Raw genomic sequence first — 24,437 nt, 5'->3', positions numbered from 1 at the left:
TGTGAAACTTTGGACATATGGCAACCCTACCTTAGCCCCTGCTCCTTCCAAGTGTACAAGCACTACACTAATTTTAAGGTGTGCTGCTAATCACATATTTTTACCAACTAATCATACACAGCACACTCCCAAGACCACTTCCTCATTTGCATGAGTTGAAAAGAAGAAAGGAAGTAAAATGTTACAGTGATATAAATTTACTCATTCAGCTCATAAATAAGATCATAGTCCATAGGAGGAAATGTTCTCTATGTAAATTCTGTGATGGCAGGGTTGAAAATAAGTTCCCAAGAAGAAATGTTATTACCGTATTTTTCGTCCTATAGGGCGCACCGGCCCATAGGACGCACCTCGTTTTTTGTGGGGGGAAATGAATAAAAAAAAATATATTTCCCCCCCAGCCGCGGCTGCCGCCTCAAGCCTTGCACACGCCTGCCCGAAGCACGGGGCACCCTCCGGAGGGCTCTGCATGCTTCGGGCTGCAGGCTGCCGCCCCAAGCCTCGCGCGCCCGGGCAGGACCTCCCACTAACCCAAAAATATTACCTCGGGTTAAGAACTTTGCTTCAGGATGAGAACAGAAATCGTGCTCCGGCGGTGCGGCAGCAGCAGGAGGGCCCGTTAGCTAAAGTGGTGCTTCAGGTTAAGAACAGTTTCAGGTTAAGAACGGACCTCCGGAACGAATTAAGTACTTAACCCAAGGTACCACTGTATAGGATGTGACAGCTAGGTGAAATAGCTGCTAGGTTGGGCACTGATTCTTGTAATTTTGTAATATAATCTGCGCTAATAATTACTACTGGTGGTGGTGGAGCTCCCAAATTTTCAAACACTAGGAAAGCACAGACCAATGCAGTCAGCAGAATGCAAGGCTAGCACAAGGCTGTCCATGGGGGTCTCCAGACATGGCCCCACTCAAGCTGCCTAAAGGGCAGTTTGCAACTCCAAAACATGCCTGGGGGCAACTGTGATTCACCACAGATAAAACAGAAAATTGTATAGCTAAACTTCAGACCGTAGCCCCGTCAACACCAACTGACCATGGTCTCTGCAGCATTGCTGGGAGGAGTCTTCCCTAACCTACCTGGGGAGATGGTGGGGATCAAACCAGGGACCTTTGGTACGGAAACAGAAGCTCTGCTACTGAGCTATCATCCTCCCTTTTAAAGTAGTTTATTTCCTGCTGTCCCTCTTCTGAGAGAGCCCAGTTAGAATTCACACATTCAGCTGTGTTCAGCCATGACTACTGCAAGTCACTACTTCAGAATTCAGATAAAAATAGGGGGGTTTAAGAAGGGTTGTGTTTGTGTAACCTTGAAGTCAAAAGAATTCTATAGGCCTCCTTAGCTTGATATCAGCAAGAAATTGGAAGCTACCCAGCAGAAGGAAGAGCAGGTGCTTGTTTCACTCCTGGTGGCCACACCTGCTATGAAACATGCAGGTTCAGCTGGTGGGTTGAGACCAGAAACTCGACTGCAGCCCAGCCTAAACCAGATTGGTTTAGGTGCCACACTTCCTTTTGCACTTGTTTAAGGTATGGGTTAAGCTTTCTGGAAGACGATAAAGAACAAAGAATGATAGAATGCAGGGTAAATTTAAAAGGGGGGGGGGGGTGAGAGAAAGGAACAGAGAGAAGGTAAAGGATGACCACATGCAACAAAAATGTTTTAGTTGGCCCCATAGCTCATACTGGGGTTAAGAGGCAAGATGGAGAGAGATCCTTTGGATATGATAGTTGCTATGAGAGCACTGCGCTGAAGGGCAGGATAAAAATTGCTCAGACAAATTAATGTCAACAGTAGAAATATTTATTTCACCACAGATGTTAAACAGAGCACCAGTCTCTACACTTGGTCAAACCAAATGGTCAGAAATGAACACTGTGTGCTCTACTAGGGTGGACAATTTCACAGCAAGTCAGGTCCCAAATTTTAGTTGTACACTGAAAACCAGAACAAACTACCCATTTACGAAGAGCCAACAATCTCACTCTATTTTGCTGAACAGGAAAAAAGTGCTCCGTCAGTTCTGGCATTTCTTATTTACCTATAAATCAATGCTTGAAATCTGCTTTTAGTCCTGTAGTCAACCCCCCTCTCCCACCCCTGGCAATGAATAAGCTATGAATAACATATCAGATTTTGAAATTATTCCAGTTTGATGCTGCACCAGTTTAATTATTAAAAGAAAGTGATCTTGTAAGATTTGGTCCTATCCTTACCTCTGCAGCAAGTTTAAACTGGTTATGAGTTTCACATTCAACTATGGACAAGGAATGTATCTGCTACACTGGTTTGTCTGGACATCTACATTCTACCTGGGCTGTTAACAATAGATGAATTATACTTATTCCATCAAAGAATAAGCAAGTGAGATACAGAAATGTCAGGGTAAAGATAAAACTGCAAGGGCAATAAACCCTACAATTTCAACCATGCAAGAGAAATAATCCCCTCAGAAATATGACCTGAAGAAAAGGCATTGGCTTTGTCAGTCTCCCATCACTCTAAAGGCACAAAATTTTGCTTTCTCATTTTGGAACAAGACAGTCAAGAGTCTATAACTGTATTCAGAAATATTTTAAAGAATATGTTTGTAGACAAAGAACAGATTATGCTATGCAATCTGAGAATCACACACATTCCCAAGATTGAATAAACAGAAAGACTTGAACTGTGCTCACAGCAAACTATTTATAGCATAAATTGCCTATTCTATTCTTAGCACTGCCCCATTTTCCATTTTCTGAGGCAAATTTGCATAGCATTAAATGCACATGAGCAAACTGTGACTGCAGCTCTTCTTCACTTTGCTCTTCAGGAGAAATTTCTCGTGAACCTGTGTCCCACATCAAAAAAAACCCACACCAATACCTGAAGGTGACAGAGTACAATAGAAATCCTTAGTGTTAAGAAAGCCGAAAAAATAGTGGATATATGGGGAAGGGCTCAGTAGCAGAGCATGTTCCATCTCCAACACCTTCCAGGTGCAGCTGGAAAAGACGCCTGCTATAAACCCAGGCGAACCACTGCCAGTGTGGACAACTGGCTCGATGGGCCCAATGGCCTGGGATTCAATAAGCACATATAGACCTATGCTACGTCTGCACACCAAGAGAATGCAAATGATAATTCAGAGCTCAACCAGAAGGTCCTGGTTCACTAGGTGGCCTCAAGCAAGCCAATTTTGCTTTTCTTCGGCGCCTAGTCCTTTGGAATATGGGGAGAATCATATTGACCAATTTAACTTAGAAGGAATTTGTAAGGATGAGTAGGGTCATGTTTGATTTAATTTATTTATTTCGTAAAATTTATATACTGTTCGAAGCAGTTGATAAATGTATGCACGTGAACACAAAAAGAGCTATATACATACACAGCTCCAATATTATTAAAATAATAATGAGACAGTCTTATCATTAAGTTCTCTGAAAAAGTTCGGCGGGTGAAGATCAGGGAGCCTCATCTGTAGTTGCACCCTTTATGAATTTAAGAATAGAAGATGGGCCTGCTGCATCAAGCCAATGGCCCGTCCAATCCAACATCCTGTTCTCACAGTGGCCAACCAGACGCCGGCGGGAAACCAGCAAGCAGGAATGGAGCACACAAGGCCTCTCCTCTCCTGTGGTTTCCAGCAACTAGTCTTCAAAAGCATTGCTGCCTCTGACCGTCAAGGCAGAGGCTAGCCATCCTGGCTAGCAGCCATTGATAGCCCTTTCCATCATGACTTTATCTAATCCTCTTTTTAAAGCCATCCAAGTTGGTGGCCATCACTGCCTCCTGGAGAAGTGAGTTCCATAGTTTAACTATGCGCCACATAGTGGAACATCACCACCAGAGATGTGTGCCTAGCATCTCTTCTTTATACTTTTATTATGTCATTTTTGCTGTGCTCTGCAGTATTTCTTTTCTTTCCTTCTTTTTGGTATTTTAAATATGTATTTTATGGTAGTCATCTCACAACATTTTTAAAAAGAAAAAAGCTGCAATTCCCCCCCCCCCCCCAATTTAATCTCTTATTAGCGATGATCTTATTAATGATGATGCCTCTGGAATTGTTCCAAACACCCATTGCCTTTTGCCTACATAAGAGGACTCTCTTTTCTTATTCCACATCCCCACTTCTTCTGTGCTACATTAGAAGCTGCTTTTGAAACTCAATAAGGTTAAACAGCATCTTTCAACCCATCAAAAGGATGTGCTTGTAGGCAATGTGCAAACACAACGTCAAATGGGGATTAAATGAAATATTAAATATTTCTGGAAGCACCGTAAACAGCTCAGTGCGCAAAACAAACACCACATAAAGAGTAAGAACTTACCGTATTTTTTGCACCATAACACTCACTTTTTTCCTCCTAAAAAGTAAAGGGAAATGTCTGTGCGTGTTATGGAGGGAATGCCTACGGGTGGCATGCCTATGGATTTTCCTCCTCTAAAAACTACGTGCGTGTTATAGAGCGAAAAATACGGTACATGCAAGCCAGAGATATGGAAGCAGCCCTTCCACCTACAAACACTGCTGGCAAACCCTAGCTTCAGTACAAGTTGCTAGAAACGCAGACAGCCCTGAAGTTGGTGTTGAGTACCTCCTGAACAGGCAAATCTGCTTTTCTACCTGTCTACCTGTCTGACACACACCTATGCTTTTCCTCTCCTGCACGGATGGCTGCCATCCCGTCCCACTCCTTGTTCCCCTTTATATTTCTAGGAGGTTAACATACTGCCATATTGTTGTATTTAGCCACCCTAAGCTTAATGGAAAACTAAGTTGAAAATATCTCCCTGCTGAATTCTGCCAATTCACCCCCTTCCTTATCCTCATCAGCAACCTAAACCCGCTTTCCCAATATCACACACTCGTCTACTCTCATGCTAATTTCCCCACAAGCCTCACTTGCACCCGTCCCTCAATACATTTGTCCCCTTCAATTTAGCACCCACATAAGATTTAGGCTGTAAGCTCCTTGGGGCAGAGACCTTATGCTACTGGTCTTCAAAGCACCACAGACCCTGATGCCACTTTATAACTACTACTTCAGTACTGGATCACTATTGCTAAACCAGTTGTAGAGCTTTTTTCCCCCCTCTTCATTATTTTCCTGATTTTGCTTTCTTAGGTTTCCTAAATGTTCCGCAATGTTCAAGCATGGGGTTGCCTGTAAACAAACCATCTCTCTCACCCACCTGATTTCCATCTGCACATTCACACTGTCCCCACTACCCTCCTATTATCTCCCTTCCGAACCACCCTGAAGGCGAAGGCACTCTGCACATGCTCAAGAGAGCCAGCGTCGGACTTATGTCAAGGGAGGGGGAGGCTGGGCTAAGCCCCTGGGTCTTTCCCGAGGCCCTCTCTACAATGATGGTGAAAGAGTTGGAGGAGGAAGCAGCTCAGAATGGGGGGCGAGAAGAGAGGCAGGTGCTGCCCTGAGGGCCTTGCCTTGCCCCCCCTCCCCTCTTCAGGCGCACTCTGCACATGGGCTGAGGAAAGGCTACTGCATGCGGTCGTAGAGCACGAAGGGGCCCCAGGGTCATCTAGCCCAACCCGCTGCCGTTTGCCCTGAGGGAAGCGGACAACCCTTTCGAGATTGGCTTTGGCCCCTCAGCATCGCCCACCTCGCCAGCCTTCGCGGCGGGGCAGCCTCCATCCCTCCCTCCCCACCGCCCGCCTTTCCCTCGCTCCTTCCCTCCTTCCTCACCGCACATGGTGGCGCCTGAGGAGACCGAGCAGGGCGGCTGTGAGGCTGGCAGGCGCTTCCTCGCTGACGGGCCGGCGGGGACTGGCGGCGGCGGCAACGGCGGCGGCAACGTCTCCTCCTCCCTCGGCCAGAGGAGCGGCGGGCGAGGGGCGCAGGCTCCCTGCCTGGCCCGCGATTGGGCCCGGCTCGGCCTAGCGGGCCCGGCTCCTCCTCCGCCTCCGCCTCCGCCTCCGCCGCCTCACGAGGCCTCCGGGCTGCCGTGTCACTCGGGGCGACGTGGCAGCCGGATCAGCATCCGCCTCAGGTGGAGGAGCAGGAGGAGCGGGAGCCCCGCAGGCCGGAAGGGCCGCGCTCGGGCGGAGGCGGAGGGGCAAGCAGGCGGGGGGCTCCAGGCGGGGCCCGACGAGGCGCCCCTTGGCGTTATTGCGATCGATAAGGCTAATATTACCATTCTGGGTCCCCTGGTTGGTGGTGGCTCGTGGCCCGGGCAAAACAATGCGCCCCTTGGGGGGCTAATAAGGCACACCCCCCCTTTGGGGTTAGATTCAGGTAGCGAGCCGTGTTGGTGTGACGCTGTAGAAATATATATAAAAAATTGTCCAGACCAACTAAGTTTGTTCTTGGTATAAGCTTCCGTGTGCATGCAACTAAGTTTGTCATTGGTATGAGCATGCATGCACACGAAAGCTTATACCAAAAACAAACTTAGTTGGTCTCTAAGGTGCTAATGGACATATATATATATATATATATATATATATATATATATGTATATATATGTGTGTGTGTGTGTGTGTGTGTTGGAATAAAACTGCCATCAGCCCAAACCAGCATGACCAATGGTCAGGAATGATGGGTGTTGTAATCTCGACACATATATATTTGGGGGTTGCTGTTCTTACCAGTCTGCTTTTTTGTGACGCTAGGCTGCAGCAAAATGAGGCGTCCCTTTAGGGGCTATCATCATTCTGCTTTTTGATGGTGACACTGCAGCAAAATGAGGCGCTTCTTTGTGTGTGGTTGTCGTTATCATCAGTCCGCTAGCTGGTGACTCCAGGCTTGGGCAAAATGGGGCTCCCTTTTAGGGCTATTTATGTACAGTAGTACCTCTGGTTACGTACTCTATTCGTTCCGGAGGTCCGTTCTTAACCTGAAACTCTCTTAACCTGAAGCACCACTTTAGCTAATGGGGCCTCCTGCTGCTGCTGCGCCGCTGGAGCATGATTTCTGTTCTCATCCTGAAGCAAAGTTCTTAACCCGAGGTACTATTTCTAGGTTAGCGGAGTCTGTAACCTGAAGCGTATGTAACCTGAAGCATATACAACCCGAGGTACTGTATTTAGTACCCTTCACTTTTTGACTTTTAATTTCGTGCCCTTTGCCCCAAGATCCCAGGGTGGGATTAGAACACACTATGAAATCAGTTTTAAAATAACTTGCCTTTCCTTCTTTGCCACAGCACCAGAGCATTGTGGGGCTTTTTAAAACAATGCTTCCAACAAAACTCCAGAGTTGCCTGTTGGAGCTTCATGGAGCCTCCATGTTCAGCAACAGTCTATTGACCGGTACCTGCTGCAGGGGACAAGCAGCAGGGAGTGGTGGTGGTCCAGTAGCCACCTTCATGCCCCCAACTGATTGCAAAGGGGTCTTGCTTGGCCTGCCCTGGCAGCCCTACCCGTTCTCCCGCTTAAAAGAGGCAGGTGGCAGAAAAGGCCCCCTTCCATACTGGAGAATGGCCATCAGTCCCAAGACAAAATTCTAAGCCAGGCAGGCTAATGGCCAGAGGTTGTTTACGGCAACTTCCGGTAGCGACTGTGGGCCAATGTGGTGCGGTGGTTAGAGGGTCAAACCTGGACATGTGTGAGACCACAGTTCAGATCCCCACTCTGCCATCATGAAGCTCAGTGGGAGACTTTGGATTAGTCTCAGCCTAACCCACCTCACAGAAAGGGGACAGCCATGTATGCCACCTGGATTCTCCATTGAGTAAAGGTGGGATATGATTTAAATAAATAACGTGCATGGTGACAGTGCACTAGCAGCTGGGGGCGCACAGCAGGAGAGGGCAACCTTTGCATGCCTACTTTGTGAACCTGGTCTACACTAAAAACAGAATCTTCCCCAACGTTGCTTCATCTTCCCATGGAATGAGCCTCACCACATTTGGTGGTGTTCTGGTTTGCCATTCATACACGTTAAGAGCCCCCACTGTGGAAGCAGCATATTTCGATTTCAACAAGGCCTCCTTTGATATTTTTGTTCTAGTTCTAGCGTTGAGAGGGAGAAAAAAATTCTATCCAGTTTTTCCGTGCCATGCATAATTTTATAAATGTCTAGATGTCATTTCTTACTCTTAAAAGGTACCTAAAACCGAAAGGAGCTGCTGCAGGCAAGATCCATGCGCTACTACCTGAACTGATCACTTGCTGGCAGTTCCTGAGAATGGAAGTAGCCTTGACAAACTTGACACCCTGTTTAACTTAGAATTGACTTGTTTCAGACCCCCCCCCCCTTTTGCTGATCCACCAGGAAAGGCTGAATAGAGTCTTCCAGGTCTGGGGGGGTGTGCTGGATTACTAATTCTCAAGTAACAAGCTATCCTTTTCATACCACTGTACTTGCCCTTTCAAATAAAAGGAAGGAACGCTGTTGTGAAGATTAGGTGTGCTGATTGCATCATATTAGGTAATGTGATGTTTTCAGAGGCAGGGAAAAGTAAAACAGTAAATACAGAAGGGTTCTCTTCCAGGAACTTGGGATGAGTCAGAACTTATTAAGTGCGTCAACCATTAAAAAGTTCAAGATGGCCAGAACCGATAGTGGTCATATACTAGCAACTCATTCTTAGCCCAGGGCAAGGAAAAGACAGTGCCACAAGAGCTGCGGTGGCATCCTACGCAAGACAAGCAGGGCATGGGTTGCTTGAGGTTGCCCTCACACAGCATATGCTTACTTGAGTATTAGGCAAAGCAATTTCCCATTTGCCTTTATTGAAAAGGCATCCAGTTTCCTTGGGGAGTCCCAGCTCCTGTATAGTTCACACATTCTTCCCAGCACATTTTAAAATTCATTTACCGTATTGGCATGAATTAAAGACTCACTTTTTTTCCAAATTCCAGCCGTGAAAAGTTAAAAGTGCAGCTTAAATTTGCAACCATACAAAAATTGGCTTTTATGGTACCGCTGCTGAAACAGACATACAGTAAAACAGAACGGGTGTGAGTGCCTGCAGAATTTTAAGGGAGCGGCTTATATTCTGGTATTGTCTTTTTTTCTTTCCCCCCCTTTGAATTTTAAAGGTGTGGCTTATATTTGGGTGCAGCTTATATTCGGGCCAGTACAGTAATGTGGGTTTGCTTGACCATAACACACTCTAATTTTGTTGTTGCAGCTACTTTGATGTATTCAAGAAAATACAGTAGCAAAAGAGTTGGTTTTCTTATTTTCAAGGGTTAAATTCAGTTTCTAATCCCCATTTGTGACCAATAATAAGGAAACCATTATCAGGATTCACCCAGTATTGTGCATTTAGTAGCAAAGATATATATATGCAATGTTGATAAGACAACAGACCTACAAAGAATAATAAAAACATGGCTTATATAACAGGAAGGCCTCAAAATAATAAAGCAATAATTTATATCTGTATTTATCACTACATAATTCTTCCAACAGTATGGGCTGTAGGTCACCACAGAAGCTACCTAAATCCAACAGAGAGGTGAAATATTTTATAAATGTCACATTCTGACCAAACAAAATCTATACATTTTCTTCTTTTTGTTTACAAGAATAGCAGCAAACGGACAGCCACACTTTCAAGAATACTTTTCGCTTGTTTTCTTAGAACCATGAAGCAGTGAAGGAAACAGTCCTGTGTCTGGGAAAAGTGGTGACAACAACTGAACATTTTTCTATAGCGAGTGGCTAATTTAGACAAATCAGCTTGGAAAATAATTTTAGCTTAAGAGTCCAAAGCTTTCCCTGATTTAGGTTGACTTCGCTTGTTCTCCTTCTTCTTCATTATCGACAACCTGAAAGATAACAGATTGCAGTACTAAGGGATAGGCAGCTTTTAATTCAAAAAAATAAAAACACATGCACATACGGGTGTCAGAAATCAAAAGGTCCCCGAGATCCTTGTAGTTCAGCAGTCACAATACAGATGAAACACAAGTACAGTGGTGCCTCGCAAGACGAAATTAATTCGTTCCGCAAGTTTTTTCGTCTTGCGAGTTTTTCGTCTTGCGAAGCACGGTTTCCCATAGGAATGCATTGAAAATCAATCAATGCGTTCCTAAGGAAACCGCCTTCAGTCCAGGTCCGGGGACAGTCTGTCCCCCGACCTCTTCTGAAGGCTGGGGGGGGGACAAGGGCTTTTCTTCCCACCCCCAGCATTTTAAAAAACCCCGGGACAGCGGAGGACTTCTCCGCTGTCCCAGGGTTTTTTAAAATGCTGGCGGGCGGCAGCGCTGCCGTCTGGGAAAGCGGAGAAAGCGCTGCGTTTCTCCGATCTCCCGGGAAGGCAGGCAGGGGGGAGCAAAGACTTTTGCCCCCCGCCGGCGTTCAGAAGAGGTCCAGGACCTCTTCTGAAGGCCGGTGGGGGGCGAAAGTGTTTGCTCCCCCCCGCCGCCTGCCTTCAAAAGCCGTCCGGGAAAGCGGAGAAAGCGCTGCGTTTCTCCGCTCTCCCGGGAAGGCAGGCAGGGGGGAGCAAAGATTTTTGCCCCCCGCCGGCGTTCAGAAGAGGTCCAGGACCTCTTCTGAAGGCCGGTGGGGGGCGAAAGTCTTTGCTCCCCCCCGCCGCCTGCCTTCAAAAGCCGTCCGGGAAAGCGGAGAAAGCGCTGCGTTTCTCCGCTCTCCCGGGAAGGCAGGCGGGGGGAGCAAAGACCTTTGCCCCCCGCCGGTGTTCAGAAGAGGTCCTGGACCTCTTCTGAAGGCCGGTGGGGGGCGAACGTCTTTGCTCCCCCCCGCCGCCTGCCTTCAAAAGCCGTCCGGGATAGCGGGAAGCGCTTCCCTGCTATCCCGGACCGCTTTTAAAATGCTGGCGGTGGGGAGCAAAGCCTTTCGGCCCCCGCCGGCCTTCCTGGACCTCTTCTGAAGGCCGGAGGGGAGGGGGAAGGCTTTGCTCACCACCACCAGCATTTAAAAGAGGTCCCCGGAGATTTCCCTATGGGCTTTCTTCTTGCGAAGCAAGCCCATAGGGAAATTCGTCTTGCGAAGCGCCTCAAAAAACGGAAAACCCTTTCGTCTAGCGGGTTTTTCGTCTTGCGAGGCATTCGTCTTGCGGGGCACCACTGTATTGAATGTTATTTTGAAAAGCAGATTTATTATCTCAATAAAACCATGGCATAACCTCCTTCTTTCTACATCCAACTCAGCGTTTCCAGCTCAAAATGAAGCAGCACTTCCAAAGAACTATGACCTGCTAAGAGTGTGGATGAGATTGTCAATAACATGACAGGACAGGAAAATAGGCTTTCAGGTGGAAAAATCAAAACTGGAAACAGAGTTGTTAGAACCCAAAACTAAGAATCTGTCAAAAATGTATAACTTGCTGTTGAAATGGAATACGCAGGATGAAACAGTTAAAACAGCTATGATTAAGTGGGCACAAGATATTGGTCATAACATTATGTTCGCTGACTGGGAAAGGTTGTGGACCACCGAAATTCACGGCATGTAATGCCTTGAGAGAGAATATTATGAAAATGATCTATAGGTGGTACATGACCCCAGTCAAGCTTGCAGAAATTTACCACTTATCAGATAACAAATGTTGGAAATGTAAAGAAAATGAAGGTACATTCTTTCACCTCTGGTGGACATGCCCAAGGATTAAGGCTTTCTGGGAAATGATATATAATGAAATGAAAAAGGTATTTAAATATACCTTCTTGAAGAAACCAGAGGCCTTTCTCCTGGGTATGGTTAGCCATGTGGTGTTAAAGAAGGACAGAACTTTTTTTATGTATGCTACTACAGCAGCAAGTATTCTTATTGCAAAGTATTGGAAGACACCAGATCTACCCACCCTGGAAGAATGGCAGATGAAGATGACAGACTATATGGGACTGGCAGAGATGACTGGCAGAATCCGAGACCAGGACAAAGAGACAGTGGAAGAAGATTGGAAAAAGTTTAAAGACTATCTTAATAAACATTATAAAATTAATGAAGGCTAGGAAGATATGGGTTTAAAAATTAGTGGTTTGCAGGGGCATTGATTAAGGAAAAAGAACAGAATTATCAAAAACTATGGGAAATATGGGAATGGATTTGCTGATAAGATAAATGAGATTAGAATACAGAAGGGGGAGGTGTGAGGAGGTCGGGGAAATTAGGTTTAGAAAATAAGGTTTGAATTTATACTTGTTTTTGGTTTTTTGTTTATGTATGTTTTTATTGTTGTCTGTGTTTATATGTTTTTATTGGAAACTTTAATAAATATCATTTAAAAAAAAAGAGAGATTGTCAATAACATGAGAAAAGCCGTCTTCTTGACCGAAGATCACTGTTCCCACATGACACTTGTTGCACAGACTGGAAAAAGCAAAGTGAAGGCCATGCTGTCGCCATCTCTTTCTCAACACAACACAATCAGTGCAGCCCTCCAAATGTTGCTGTAAGCCATCAGCCCCAATCAGCTTGGCCCATGGTCAAGGATGAAGGGAGTTGTCCAGCATCTGGCTGGCCAAAAGTTCCCCACAGCTGATTTAGACACCGCCCCACTCACCCCCTCTGTATCCACAGATACGTTCTGTGATTTGTTGGTGGTTCACTGGGCCCCATGCCTCGGATCACTGTTTCTGTGATGCTGGCAAGCACAGCTCTGCTGCTTTTACTGAAATAGTGCATACCAGTTGGAAAAAAAGGGGGAAAGACAGCCAGAGGGTGGGGATATGGAATAAAGCATCCTGGTGGACAGCATGATTGGCTGGAACCCTGAAGATAAACACTCCAGGTGGGGTAGGGGTGCAAAAGGAAACTGCAACACGTTGATGCTGGTCTTACTTGTGCCCAGAGAAATCCTGTTTCATATTCTGTTGTTACTTCTATAATGACCCCTCTATACCTAATTTTTTTGCACTGAACCCAGTTACCAGATTTGAAGTGTCAACTTTCATTCATAAAAACTTGCTTGTACAGAGACGCTTTGAGATGTGGAGAAGACATTCTATGAACAAACCACCCCAATTTTTAACACCCTTCAATTTGTGCCTACCTGTTCCACACCTTCTACTTCTGGAATATAGAACTGCAGCATGTTTTGTATCCCATTCTTCAGGGTGATGATAGAACTGGGGCAGCTCGTGCAGGAGCCTTGCAGTTTTAACTGCACAATCCCATCTTCAAAGCCCTTAAAGATGACATCCCCACCATCTTCCTGGACTGTTGGCCTGAGGAACATTGTCGATAAGATTTCAAAGTATTAGTGGAGTAAACCACTTAAAACCCCAAACATTTCTATACATTTAGAAGCAGTTCTCACCCCCACTTTTTTGGCCACCTCCTCTTTGTATCCCCCACCTCTATACCTTCTCTGTTGCACTAACGCTTATTCTCAGAACAGCCCAGCTCTTGCAATTCATCAAAACACCTCCCTTCTCCTCCTTCAACTCCACCATCAGCAACTTTTTCCTAGAACAGCTGATCCCAAGCTGAGTATCTTCTGTTTATTTTATGTGCATGCTCTCTGCCAGGGCAACCCCTACTTTACTGACAATAAGAGCTGATTACCGAAACTGGAATAAATTATACAAATCCAGTCATTTTGCATGCATTTGCCCAGTTTGCAACTTTTAACTTTGAAATCTGGGTAGCGGTAATGAGAAGCTATGGAAAATGCTGGAAGTCCTTGCTCCTGTCAATCCCACTTCTGAAATGTCATCACAACAGAAGAAATGGATTGTAGCTGGCAAATTAATGCATCCAGTTCAGGGGTTGGCTATTCATTCAAGAACAAGCTGCACCTACATTCCAATGAAACCAGCGTCTTCATTCTCCACTTATACTGCCCTTTCACTTCCCAACAGACAGGCTGTTATTTTCCAAAGGAACAACGAAGGCTCTGTCTGTCAGGCTGGCACTCACTAAAATGCTGGAAGTGCTTCAGTGCAGATATTGACATAAGCACCAATATATAAATGTGCAACTGTAAAAAATTTCCCTGCTGTCCTCCTGGCTAACATCAGACGGCAAGGGATTCTAACAAAAATATATATTCAGGGATCAGAGTGATAAAAGCTAAATATCCAAAGGGCACGTCTATTTTAAATTCTTCATACCTCCCCTATTTTGAAGATGTTTAGCGCAATCTCTTTCTGAAGTGAATTTTTAAGTCACATGCCTCTTTCAAAGCATTGTAAAAGCTCTTGGGAGAAAGTGGGTTGGGAGCACCGCTGGTTGAAAGACTTGAGCCAGCAGCATCCCGCTAAGTGAACAAAATACTCTTTTCAGAGGCAACCTAGGAAGAAGCACCAGCATCTCTGCCAATCCATTAAACTGGCTATCAGCAGAATTGCACATTCATTACTCTGCCACCTTCATGAAACACCAACAGTGTATAGGAAACACAGTTGTAGCTGTACCTTATTCTAGTATCCAGGAGCTCTTTTATCATTAATACAACTTCATCGTCTTCTTCAGATGGAGCTTGTGTGGTTTATGCAAGACAAAAGGAATGAATCATGCTTATCTTATTTGATAAATGTTTCCACAAGATTCCTTGAAAATAAATCCATTTACCGCACGAAAAAGCTCTGCTGAATAGCTTCTTGGGGATGAAATGACTGCAGAAAAGTGAGCCTGCATCACCACTGTCCCTGCCACAAAAGAAGCACAACAGTGCGCTCTTACTTGTGTTTGGTAATAGCCGCTCTGAGACTTCCAGCCCTTGTGTGCTAGCTGTTGTCCTGCTTGCTTCATAGCTCACTTGTGTTATATCTTTACAAGCAAAAATATGTTCAAACTCCACACACCCTTGGCCACATCTCAAACAAGATGGTCTCATTTATGCGTTGTCTGTAATTTTTATGGAAGGTAATACCGTAAGTACAAAATCTTGTAAAAAAGAAATCTCCCTGGCAGCAATATCTCTAAGAGATATTGTGCTATTACAACATGAATCATTCCATTGCTTACCAGGCATGTTAATATTAAAAACTTCCCCATCATCTTGTGAGCACAGTCTCATGTTTTCATAAATTCAACTATCTTATTTGCTTTCAAAAAGTCACATATTGCAATGACTGATCTACTGGCTTCTTTCTGATCTCCACACTCAACACTGTTAAAATTGGGATCCCTATTTGCTCTAATACCCAGTAAGTTTTAATATTTCTACCACTGAGTTGTGGCAGAACAAGGCTGCTTGCTAATATCAGGTACTACCAAGCCACCATATTTAGGTCTTTCCTTGGGAGCTCTGAATGTAATTACCATAAATTATTTCTGCAGGAGTTTACAATATCAAAATTCCCAGATAACAAATTCCACTGGATTTCTATGTTGTATGAATCTTGTTGGTAAACTCTATTATTAATTGTTCCACAGTAAATCCTAAAATTTAAGACCTTCCGTTTGATTTTATACCCCAATCCAATAATAAAATCCTGTAAGTCCTCCCATATCAAAAGCTCCTCAGATACTGTATTGTAATAAGAAGGAAAGCTGTGCCTAGAGAAAGCTGAACAGAGGGGTTGAAAAAACCCAGAGTGTGTCCCTGTAAGCCCTGGCCTATCACAGCAACAAAGACCTTGCAAGCAGCCCTCAGGAACACCATTTACATTTGTCCAGGAACTGTTTCTCATGTTTGCATTGTTTTGTTCCTTGTTGTTTGCTGCCATGTGCTCTTTTGGGAGGAAGGGCAGGATATACATTTAATAATAATAATGAACCAGCCTTTTCTATCTAACCAGTGAGCCACCTAGCCCAACACTGCATCTCCAACAGTGGCCAGACAAGCTCACAAGTAGAGGATGTAACCTGTCACTAACATGTAATACTCTCCTCCATCAACGTATTCAATATTAGCCATTTACCTGTGTCTGTACGGGGTGCCTCTTCAGTAATAACAGGTAAGCCAGAAGCATAGAAATCCATAATAGTTGCATAAATATCTGGTTTAATTAAGTTCCAATCCACTTCTTCATTTTCCTACAAAGATTTCAAGAATTAGGTTAGATATACATGAATAGCTTTGCTGAATCAGACCAAAAAAACTTTTTCAAAGCCTTGTGGGAAAATGTAGGTCCTTTGAATCAATGAATAGTTTCTGGCACTACAGCAACTTAAAAACTGGCATGTCTTTTGTATCTTCTATTTTTGGAAAGTTTTAAGGAGAGCATGGTCTGCACAGTAAGTGATAAGAGAAGCGCACTCCTCTCCTGGGATGTTTAGAACAGTGGTTGCCATTTAGCTAAGAACTGCGGACCCCCCGTTTTTCAAAAGCCAAGCCATGGACCCCCTACTTTTGAAAATGTTGATATCTCTGTGCTAGTTTTTGTTATGTGAATGGTGCCACCATACCCTCCAACACGTCCTAGTGCAAAACCAGGATGCGTGTCTTCCAGGCCAAACAGGATGCCCCATATGGTTAACAGAGATGTGCTGTGGACTCCCTGGGTGGGTTACGCAGACCCCCTGGGATCTGCAGAAAAACAACTGGGAATCACTGGTTTAGAATATTTATAAAGCATGTGTGCAGATGAGGCTGACGAAGATGGTGGAGGGTCTGGAAGCCAAGCCTTATGGGGAACTGTTGAAGGAGCTGGGTAAGTTTAGCCTGGAAAAAAGACCGAGAAGAGATATGATAAAGGTAAAGGTAAAGGGACCCCTGACCGTTAGGTCCAGTTGTGGCCATCTCTGGGGTTGCGACGCTCATCTCACTTTACTGGCCGAGGGAGCCAGTGTGCAGCTTCCGGGTCATGTGGCCAGCATGACTAAGCCACTTCTGGCGAATCAGAGCAGCGCACGGAAACACCGTTTACCTTCCCGCTGTAGTGGTACCTATTTATCTACTTGCACTTTGATTTGCTTTTGAACTGCTAGGTTGGCAGGAGCAGGGACCAAGCAATGGGAGCTCACCCCGTCGCAGGGATTCGAACCGCCGACCTTCTGATCAGCAAGCCCTAGGCTCTGTGGTTTAACCCACAGCACCACCCGCGTCCCCAGAGATATGATAGCCATCTTCAAATATCTGACGGGCTGCCTCATGGAAGATGGAGCAAGCTGGATTTCTCCTGCTCCGGAGGGTAAGACCTGAGCCAATGGATTCAAGTTACAAGAAAGGAGATTCTTACTAAACATCAGGAAGAATTTTCTGACGGCAAGAGCTGTTTTGACAGTGGAACAGTCTCCCTCGGAAGGTGGTGGACTCTCCTTCCCTAGAGGTTTCAAAGCAGAGGCTGGATTGCCATCAATGCTTTAGTTGAGATTCCATTGTGTGGGGTTGGACAAGATTAACCACAGGGTCCTTTCCAACTCTACAATTCTTTGATTCTATTGTCATTCCCTGTGCAGACACACACTACAATATTTTTTTAGGGTTACCGGTTACCTTTGTGACTGTGATGAAGTCTGTTCCAAAGAAAATGCTTTTAACTCCTTCAATCCTGAAGAGCTGCCTACCAAAACAAAAACAAGAAAAATAAAGATCTTCATTCAAAACTCCTGCTCACTGTGAGCTTCCAGGTTTCTTTGTATCAGTATACCCATGAACATTTGTAGGCTGATGACTGCCTGGCCCCTAAGGCTCCAATCCTAGAACACTTTCCTGAATCCAGAATAAAGGTAAAGGTAAAGGTACCCCTGACCATTAGGTCCAGTCGCAGACGACTCTGGGGTTGTGCGCTCATCATGCTCTATAGGCCAGCATTTGTCCGCAGCTTCCGGATCATGTGGCCAGCATGACTAAGCAACTTCTGGCAAACCAGAGCAGCGCACGGAAACATTGTTTACCTTCCCGCCAGAATAGTACCTATTTATCTACTTGCACTTTGACTTGCTTTTGAACTGCTAGGTGGGCAGGAACTGGGACCGAACAACGGGAGCTCACCCCATCAAGGGAATTTGAACCGCCGACCTTCTGATTGGGAAACTCTAGGCTCTGTGGTTTAGACCACAGCGCCACCTGCGTCCCATTGAATCTGGAATACTTGCATGTAAACATGCATGAGAATGAGTTCATTGTATATATATAATAAGGGGAAACTACTCATGTAAAATATTTAGAAAGACTGAATCAATAACCAACCAATTACTGACTCCCGATCCCAGACTTGCCCTTCCTTCAATTTCAGATGATGACTCCAGAGAATTAACATGCAAAGATTTAACTCTATACAATGATGTGGAGTTTGATTTTAAAGGAACATTTAACAAGTGAAATCCATGCTCATCTCAAAGGAACCACACCATATAAATGTTATGGTACTTGAGCAAGATTTATTGATTATTGTGCTGTAAAGGAACATACATAGGTTCTGCCTGCCTGCCTCACATGGACACCTGTGGACGTGTACCCTAGACTGACTAGACATTTCTTGACTTGATTTGACTAGGTTTGATTTGCACTAATCATGCCCCCCACTTTTTCTTCTGTCTTGTTGGCTGTCTTTATTTAGGGAGGGGTTAGGGTCCAATAACATTTCTTATGCTGTTGGAATTGATTAATACCCTTTACAACAACAGAACAGATTTTTTTAAAGGGGTAAACTACGTATAACCCCTCTGCTGCAAACTCTGTCCCAAGTCTGCTTTCAATCTCACAGGCACCTGATTAGTGCTTGCAAGGCACAAATAAGTCCAGAACAGGGATAGGGGCAACAACACTTGGGCGAGGGGGCATTTTAGAGGAAGACAGGGAGATGGTTAAACACTCCCTTCTCTGATGCAAAGCATCCACTTCCCAATAAACCTTTTCACGGGATAATATGCTCCCAGGGCTTCGTTACAGCAGCTACGGTGCAATATGTAGTTTGCTCCTAAGTAAGTACCACTTAGTTGGGACGCAGGTGGCGCTGTGGGTTAAAGCCTCAGCGCCTAGGACTTGCCGATCGAAAGGTCGGCGGTTCGAATCCCTGCGGCGGGGTGCGCTCCCGCTGCTCGGTCCCAGCGCCTGCCAACCTAGCAGTTCGAAAGCACCCCCGGGTGCAAGTAGATAAATAGGGACCGCTTACCAGCGGGAAGGTAAACGGCGTTTCCGTGTGCGGCTCTGGCTCGCCAGAGCAGCGATGTCACGCTGGCCACGTGACCCGGAAGTGTCTCCGGACAGCGCTGGCCCCTGGCCTCTTGAGTGAGATGGGTGCACAACCCCAGAGTCTGTCAAGACTGGCCCGTACGGGCAGGGGTACCTTTACCTTAAGTACCACTTAAAAGTACTTTGACACATAACTAAGTTATTGTCATACAACCAACAACAACGCAACAAACCTTGCTAAGGGTGAGCAATACGTGGAAGCTGGAGAAGTGAATTCCATAGTTCTAGATTCCAGGACTGGCTTTCCTGGGATAAATTTCAAGCTGTTTGGATTTGGAGTATCCTGTGTCTGAACAAACATAGACCTCGCTGGAATAAAAAAAAAGAATAAAAAACGGTGAGGTTTGTAGTAACCTGATTTGCACCCAACCTTCATAAAACATAAACAAGAAGAGCTGGGCTGGATTTGACACAAGGCCCATCTAGTCCAGTATCCTGGCCCCCAGAGGAGCCAGCCAGAAGCTTCTTGGTGCCCACAAGCATGGCACAAACACAAAGACCTCCCCACGTCTTTGTCTCCAGCATCTGATTCTCAGCGGCATATTGTCCCTGAACATGGCAATTTTATTTAGATGAACGAAGTTTCTCGATCAGGCAACCTTGTCTCTCCCCACCTCTCCCTTCTGGTGCAGGAGTTCAAACAAGTAACGAAAATGAATGTTGTGAAGAAAAAGAGAGCCGAGGATGGTCTTGCTCAATGAGGTGGGGCCTTGCCTTTCTCAGTCCATCTTCTGCCCACTGGGCATTCACAACTCTCTCTCCCTCTTTCTCTTAAGAGAGGCTCAATTTTTATTTTCTTGGCTTACAGAAACTCAACAAAACTTGAGAAGCCCAGACCCAAAGATCCAAAGTTAGGATTCCATTATACATGGAAATATTTCTGACGACATTATAGAAATACTCATTCACACACACCCAAGAAGAGATGTTGGACTGAACAGTATGCATACTCAATATACTTTTTGTCGTGATGTAGCAATTTCAGAGAATTGCGAGTTTTTATCACAGCATTCCCCCACAGAATTGTGATCGCAAACTGCACAACAAGTCTAGCACTCACCTTTCATCTGTAGTACTGTGGGAGGAAGGAGCAGGTTCTGTTGGGAGGCAATGTGTAGGGGTTGTTTAGCAGTGACGGTCATCCCTTTGAATCCCAAGTGGCAGAATCTTAAAGAAGAAGAAAAACAACTTTACCAAAAATGTCACAATTTCAGATTCCTTATAGTCCTGAGGCTCAATAAAGGCTTAACTAGTCCATCCTACAAAGTTAGACCCTTCTCTATTTTATGGCTCAAGTTAAGCAAAAATATTCCCTTGTGCCTTTCATGATCTCAGCTACTCTGGTTGACCAAACCTGAACAAGAACATTGAAAACAGTCAATGGCTGTGTGAAGACTGAAAACACAACTCCAACAACCAATCCACCAGAGTCCCCTAGCTCTGAAGATCTTCTCCTTTGTGGTTTGACGAGGGCAGAAGATAGTGAGATGTTATACAGAAACAGAGTTTGTAAGTGTATGAGGTCAGCACCATGCAGGAAAGGTAACTACTCCTCTAGATTACAGTTCCTGCTTTCAATCCAGGGCTTCATAAAGATGCCTCCATCTTTTCTTTAACCATACAAAACAGGAAGCAGGCAGTATCCCTCCAGAGCTTAAAAAGTGCAGGTTAACAAAACAGACAGTATTGTCATTTGCATGACAGTTTCGGGAAGCCAAAGTATCAGGACAGCTGTGATGGTTAAAAATTAAAGGAGGGTGTTTTTCGTTAAACCAGTTTGCTTTCATGAAAAAACAGGTTTGGATTTTTTTAATGTGAAGTGCCAAGGACTGAAAAGCTTACTTATTCTTTTGTCAACAAATGGAACCAAATATTTAAGATATCTGTTGGGGACACTTTCGCTCCTCAGGACAGGGAACTGCCTTTGTTGCTTATTAATTGATCAATCAATCAATCAATCAATCAGTTTACTACGGCCATCAACCAGTAGTAGTCCATGCTTTCTTGCTTATGATACTCTGCCCAATTTGCTTCCTTTCAGACTCCCCACTCCCAGTCGGCATGGCTGTATGGTGCTGGGGCTGATGGGAGTTGTAGTCCAAAACATGCCATAATAAGCCATGAAACCATAAAAAACACCTTGTTAGGCGTTAAGAGCCACGAGGCTCTACTATTCCTTCTTCCTCAGAGGGGAGATCATATGCCACTCTCACAGCAGTCCTGGCAGCCAGGGGTGGTCTAGGGGTTATGAGTGTCAGACCAGGGAGAGACCAGGGTTTGAATCCCAACCACTCAGCTAAGAAGCTAATTGCGTGGCCTCAGGATAGTTGCTGTCTTCTCTCCACCCCACCCCACCCCCAGCATTAATGCTCACAACCCTGCAAGGTCGGCGTGGCTGTTGAAAGCCGCCCAAGGTCACCCCAACCCCAAGGCTTCTTGGCCCTGCCTGCTGTGGCTGGGGATGGCCAGGGTCAGATTTAGGTTTGATGAGGTCCTAAGCCAGGGGTCAGCAACCTTTTTCAGCAGGAGGCCGGTCCACTATCCCTCAGACCATGTGGTGGGTCAGACTATATACTTTTTTTTTGGGGGGGGGAAGAATGAACGAATTCCTATGCCTCACAAATAACCCAGTGACACATTTTAAATAAAAACATACATTCTACTCATGTAAAAACACCAGGTAAGCCCCATAAATAACCCAGAGATGCATTTTAAATACAGTGGTGCCCCGCAAGATGAACGCCTCGCAAGACGAAAAACCCGCTAGACGAAAGGGTTTTCCGTTTTGGAGGCGCTTCGCAAAACGAATTTCCCTATGGGCTTGCTTCGCAAGAAGAAAGCCCATAGGGAAATCTCCGGGGACCTCTTTTAAATGCTAGCGGTGGGGAGCAAAGCCTTTGCCCCCCCCCTCCGGCCTTCAGAAGAGGTCCAGGAAGGCCGGCGGGGGCCGAAAGGCTTTGCTCCCCACCGCCAGCATTTTAAAAGCAGTCCGGGATAGCAGGGAAGCGCTTCCCGCTATCCTGGATGGCTTTTGAAGGCAAGCAGGGGGGAGCAAAGACTTTTGCCCCCCCGCCCGCCTTCAGAAGAGGTCCAGGACCTCTTCTGAAGGCGGGCGGGGGGCAAAAGTCTTTGTCCCCCCTGCCTGCCTTCCCGGGGGCTTTTAAATCGCCCCGGGACAGCCCGCCAGCATTTTAAGATCGCCCCGGACAGCGGAGAAGTCTCCGCTGTCCTGGGAAGGCAGGAGGGGGGGGGGAGCAAAGACTTTCGCCCCCCGCTGGCCTTCAGAAGAGGTCGGGGGACAGACTGTCCCCGGACCTGGTCTGAAGGTGGTTTCCATAGGAACGCATTAATTGATTTTTAATGCATTCCTATGGGAAACCGTGCTTCGCAAGACGAAAAACTCGCAAGACGAAAAGACTTGCGGAACGAATTAATTTCGTCTTGCGAGGCACCACTGTAAAAGGACACATTCTACTCATGTAAAAACACGCTGATTTTCAGACCGTCCCCCGGGGCTGCCTACCCCTGTCCTAAGCTACTGAAGGTAAAGGTAAAGGTAAAGGTACCCCTGCCCGTACGGGCCAGTCTTGACAGACTCTGGGGTTGTGCGCCCATCTCACTTAAGAGGCCAGGGGCCAGCGCTGTCCGGAGACACTTCCGGGTCACGTGGCCAGCGTGACATCGCTGCATCTGGCGAGCCAGAGCCGCACACGGAAACGCCGTTTACCTTCCCGCTGGTAAGCGGTCCCTATTTATCTACTTGCACCCGGAGATGCTTTCGAACTGCTAGGTTGGCAGGCGCTGGGACCGAGCAGCGGGAGCGCACCCCGCCGCAGGGATTCGAACCGCCGACCTTTCGATCGGCAAGTCCTAGGCGCTGAGGCTTTAACCCACAGCGCTACCTGCGTCCACTGAAGGTAATGGAGCCCTTTTTATGTCCAAGCTTTCCTTTGCCAACAACAAACTGTCGCTGTTTTTTGTGTTGAATATATGCTATATGGTAATTTATGGACCTAATAGGTATCTAAAGCCATTTGCACATAACAAAATATGTACTTTATAGAAGTAACTGTTGAACTTATATTTTGGAAATGCACACCCAGATTTTGCTTTCTTTAATTTTTTGGGGGGGTTCCCCCAAGAGAGTGGGGCCCTAAGCTACAGCTTGTTTATCTCAGACGTAAATCTGGCCCTGAGTCCAGGCAACCCCGCAGAGACACCGAGGGGATCAGGCCACACAGAATCCCACCGCCCTTTTCTTGCCTCCGGAGCCCACCTCCCCTCGGAAGGGGGCCGACACAAGCGGCCCTTCGCCTCTCTCACAACAACAGGCTGTCCCGTTTAAAAGCCAAACACCTCCCCCCCTTTTAAAATAAATATATTCTGAGAACTGTGCGCGCGGGGGGGGTGTCGTTCCCTCCCCAGGCCGGGGAAAAGAACCCATGACGGTGGGGCGGGCGGCACGGACGCGGTCACCTACCGGCTGCCCAGCGCCGCCGCCAACCGCCTCGCGGCCGCCATCTTGCTCCCTCTCCCTCTCTGAGGGGCGGCAGCGAAGGACCCCTCGCGAGGGGCTGCCTGCGCAGGCGCCTGATTCGCCCGCTGGAGTCGGGCGGCCCCTGCTGGCCGGAGTGGGGAACTGCAGACTGAAGCGAAGGAAACGCGAAGACGGGAGGGAGGGAGGAGGGGCGTCCCCGCGTCAGATGCCCCGAGGCCCCGCCCACTCCTCCTCTTCACTCTCTGCGGGGCAGTGATTGATTATATTAACAAATTAATTCAAGTACTGTTGTTGCTACTTTATTATAATTTTGTTATGATTGAGGGCAGGGCCGGGTTTAGGTTTGATGAGGCCCTAAGCTACTGAAGGTAATGGGGCCCTTGATATGTCCAGCTGTCTTTTGTCAACAACAAATTGTCGCGGTTTTTCTGTGTTGAATATATGCTATATGGTAATTTATGGACCTAATAGGTATCTAAAACCATTTGGAACACGGCCATAAGGGACGCAAGTGGTGCTGTGGGTTAAACTACAGAGCCTAGGACTTGCTGATCAGAAGGTCGGTGGTTTGAATCCCCATGACGGGGTGAGCTCCCGTTGCTCGGTCCCTGCTCCTGCCAACCTAGCAGTTCGAAAGCACGTCAAAGTGCAAGTAGATAAATAGGTACCGCTCTGGCGGGAAGGTAAACGGTGTTTCCGTGCGCTGCTCTGGTTTGCCAGAAGCAGCTTAGTCCTGCTGGCCACGTGACCCGGAAGCTGTACGCCGGCTCCCTCGGCCAATAAAGCGAGATGAGCACCACAACCCTAGAGTCGGCCACAACTGGACCTAATGGTCAGGGGTCCCTTTACCTTTACCTTTAAAGCCATTTGCACATAACAAATAGGAGCCTACACAATACAAAACACTGTTGCTGTATGTAGGTTTTATTTTGTTTTTTATCTTATATTTTGGAAATGTACGTCCAGTTGTTGTTTCCCTTTA

General features: G+C 46.2%; 3 protein-coding genes and 1 long non-coding RNA gene across 10 annotated transcripts in view; 2 read left to right on the top strand and 2 right to left on the bottom strand.

The window, feature by feature from the left end:
* Window positions 1–6,144, bottom strand: part of GFPT1 (glutamine--fructose-6-phosphate transaminase 1) — a 43,891-nt gene extending 37,747 nt beyond the window's left edge. For all 6 annotated transcript variants that reach the window (XR_014567566.1, XR_014567567.1, XM_083753250.1 and 3 more), the window contains exon 1: window positions 5,700–6,144. Coding sequence is in view for 4 of the 6 variants with exons in the window: in XM_083753250.1 (XP_083609376.1) it covers window positions 5,700–5,706 (7 nt within the window). In the remaining 2 variants the exon portion in view is untranslated. The remainder of the gene's footprint in view (window positions 1–5,699) is intronic.
* Window positions 1–8,563, top strand: part of LOC310851268 — a 204,054-nt gene extending 195,491 nt beyond the window's left edge. Inside the window, exon 2 of the long non-coding RNA XR_014567675.1 lies at window positions 8,060–8,563. This is a non-coding gene — a long non-coding RNA (uncharacterized lncRNA). The remainder of the gene's footprint in view (window positions 1–8,059) is intronic.
* ANTXR1 (ANTXR cell adhesion molecule 1) overlaps window positions 1–24,437 on the top strand; it is a 268,335-nt gene that overhangs the window by 174,188 nt on the left and 69,710 nt on the right. The window contains exon 19 of one of the 2 annotated variants that reach the window (XR_014567575.1): window positions 22,508–22,598. The exons of the other annotated variant lie outside the window; for it this stretch is intronic. The gene's annotated coding sequence lies outside the window, so the exon portion shown is untranslated. Of the gene's footprint in view, window positions 1–22,507; window positions 22,599–24,437 lie in introns of those variants that run through there. 2 annotated transcript variants of the gene reach the window in all.
* On the bottom strand, window positions 9,200–23,571 carry NFU1 (NFU1 iron-sulfur cluster scaffold). The gene is made up of 8 exons (XM_083753428.1): window positions 23,438–23,571; window positions 20,018–20,124; window positions 19,131–19,266; window positions 17,257–17,323; window positions 15,740–15,854; window positions 14,288–14,351; window positions 12,922–13,096; window positions 9,200–9,733 (listed from the first exon to the last, which is right to left on the bottom strand). Exons 1-8 carry the CDS (start codon window positions 23,476–23,478, stop codon window positions 9,689–9,691), a joined length of 750 nt encoding a protein of 249 aa, XP_083609554.1. The 5' UTR covers window positions 23,479–23,571; the 3' UTR covers window positions 9,200–9,688.

This window comes from Podarcis gaigeae, assembly GCF_964106915.1.
Source record: "Podarcis gaigeae genome assembly, chromosome: 8".
Lineage (NCBI taxonomy): Eukaryota > Metazoa > Chordata > Lepidosauria > Squamata > Lacertidae > Podarcis > Podarcis gaigeae.
This window is presented reverse-complemented; position numbering and strand designations above follow the sequence as displayed.

Excerpts from the sequence above, each read along its gene's own strand:
- NFU1 (XM_083753428.1), bottom strand. The coding sequence starts at position 23,478 with ATGGCGGCCGCGAGGCGGTTGGCGGCGGCGCTGGGCAGCCG. Across the intron at positions 19,267-20,017 it reads CACAGTACTACAGATGAAAG|CGAGGTCTATGTTTGTTCAG; the intron begins GTGAGTGCTAGA and ends TTTTTATTCCAG. Across the intron at positions 14,352-15,739 it reads GGCACCCCGTACAGACACAG|CTCCATCTGAAGAAGACGAT; the intron begins GTAAATGGCTAA and ends AAACCACACAAG.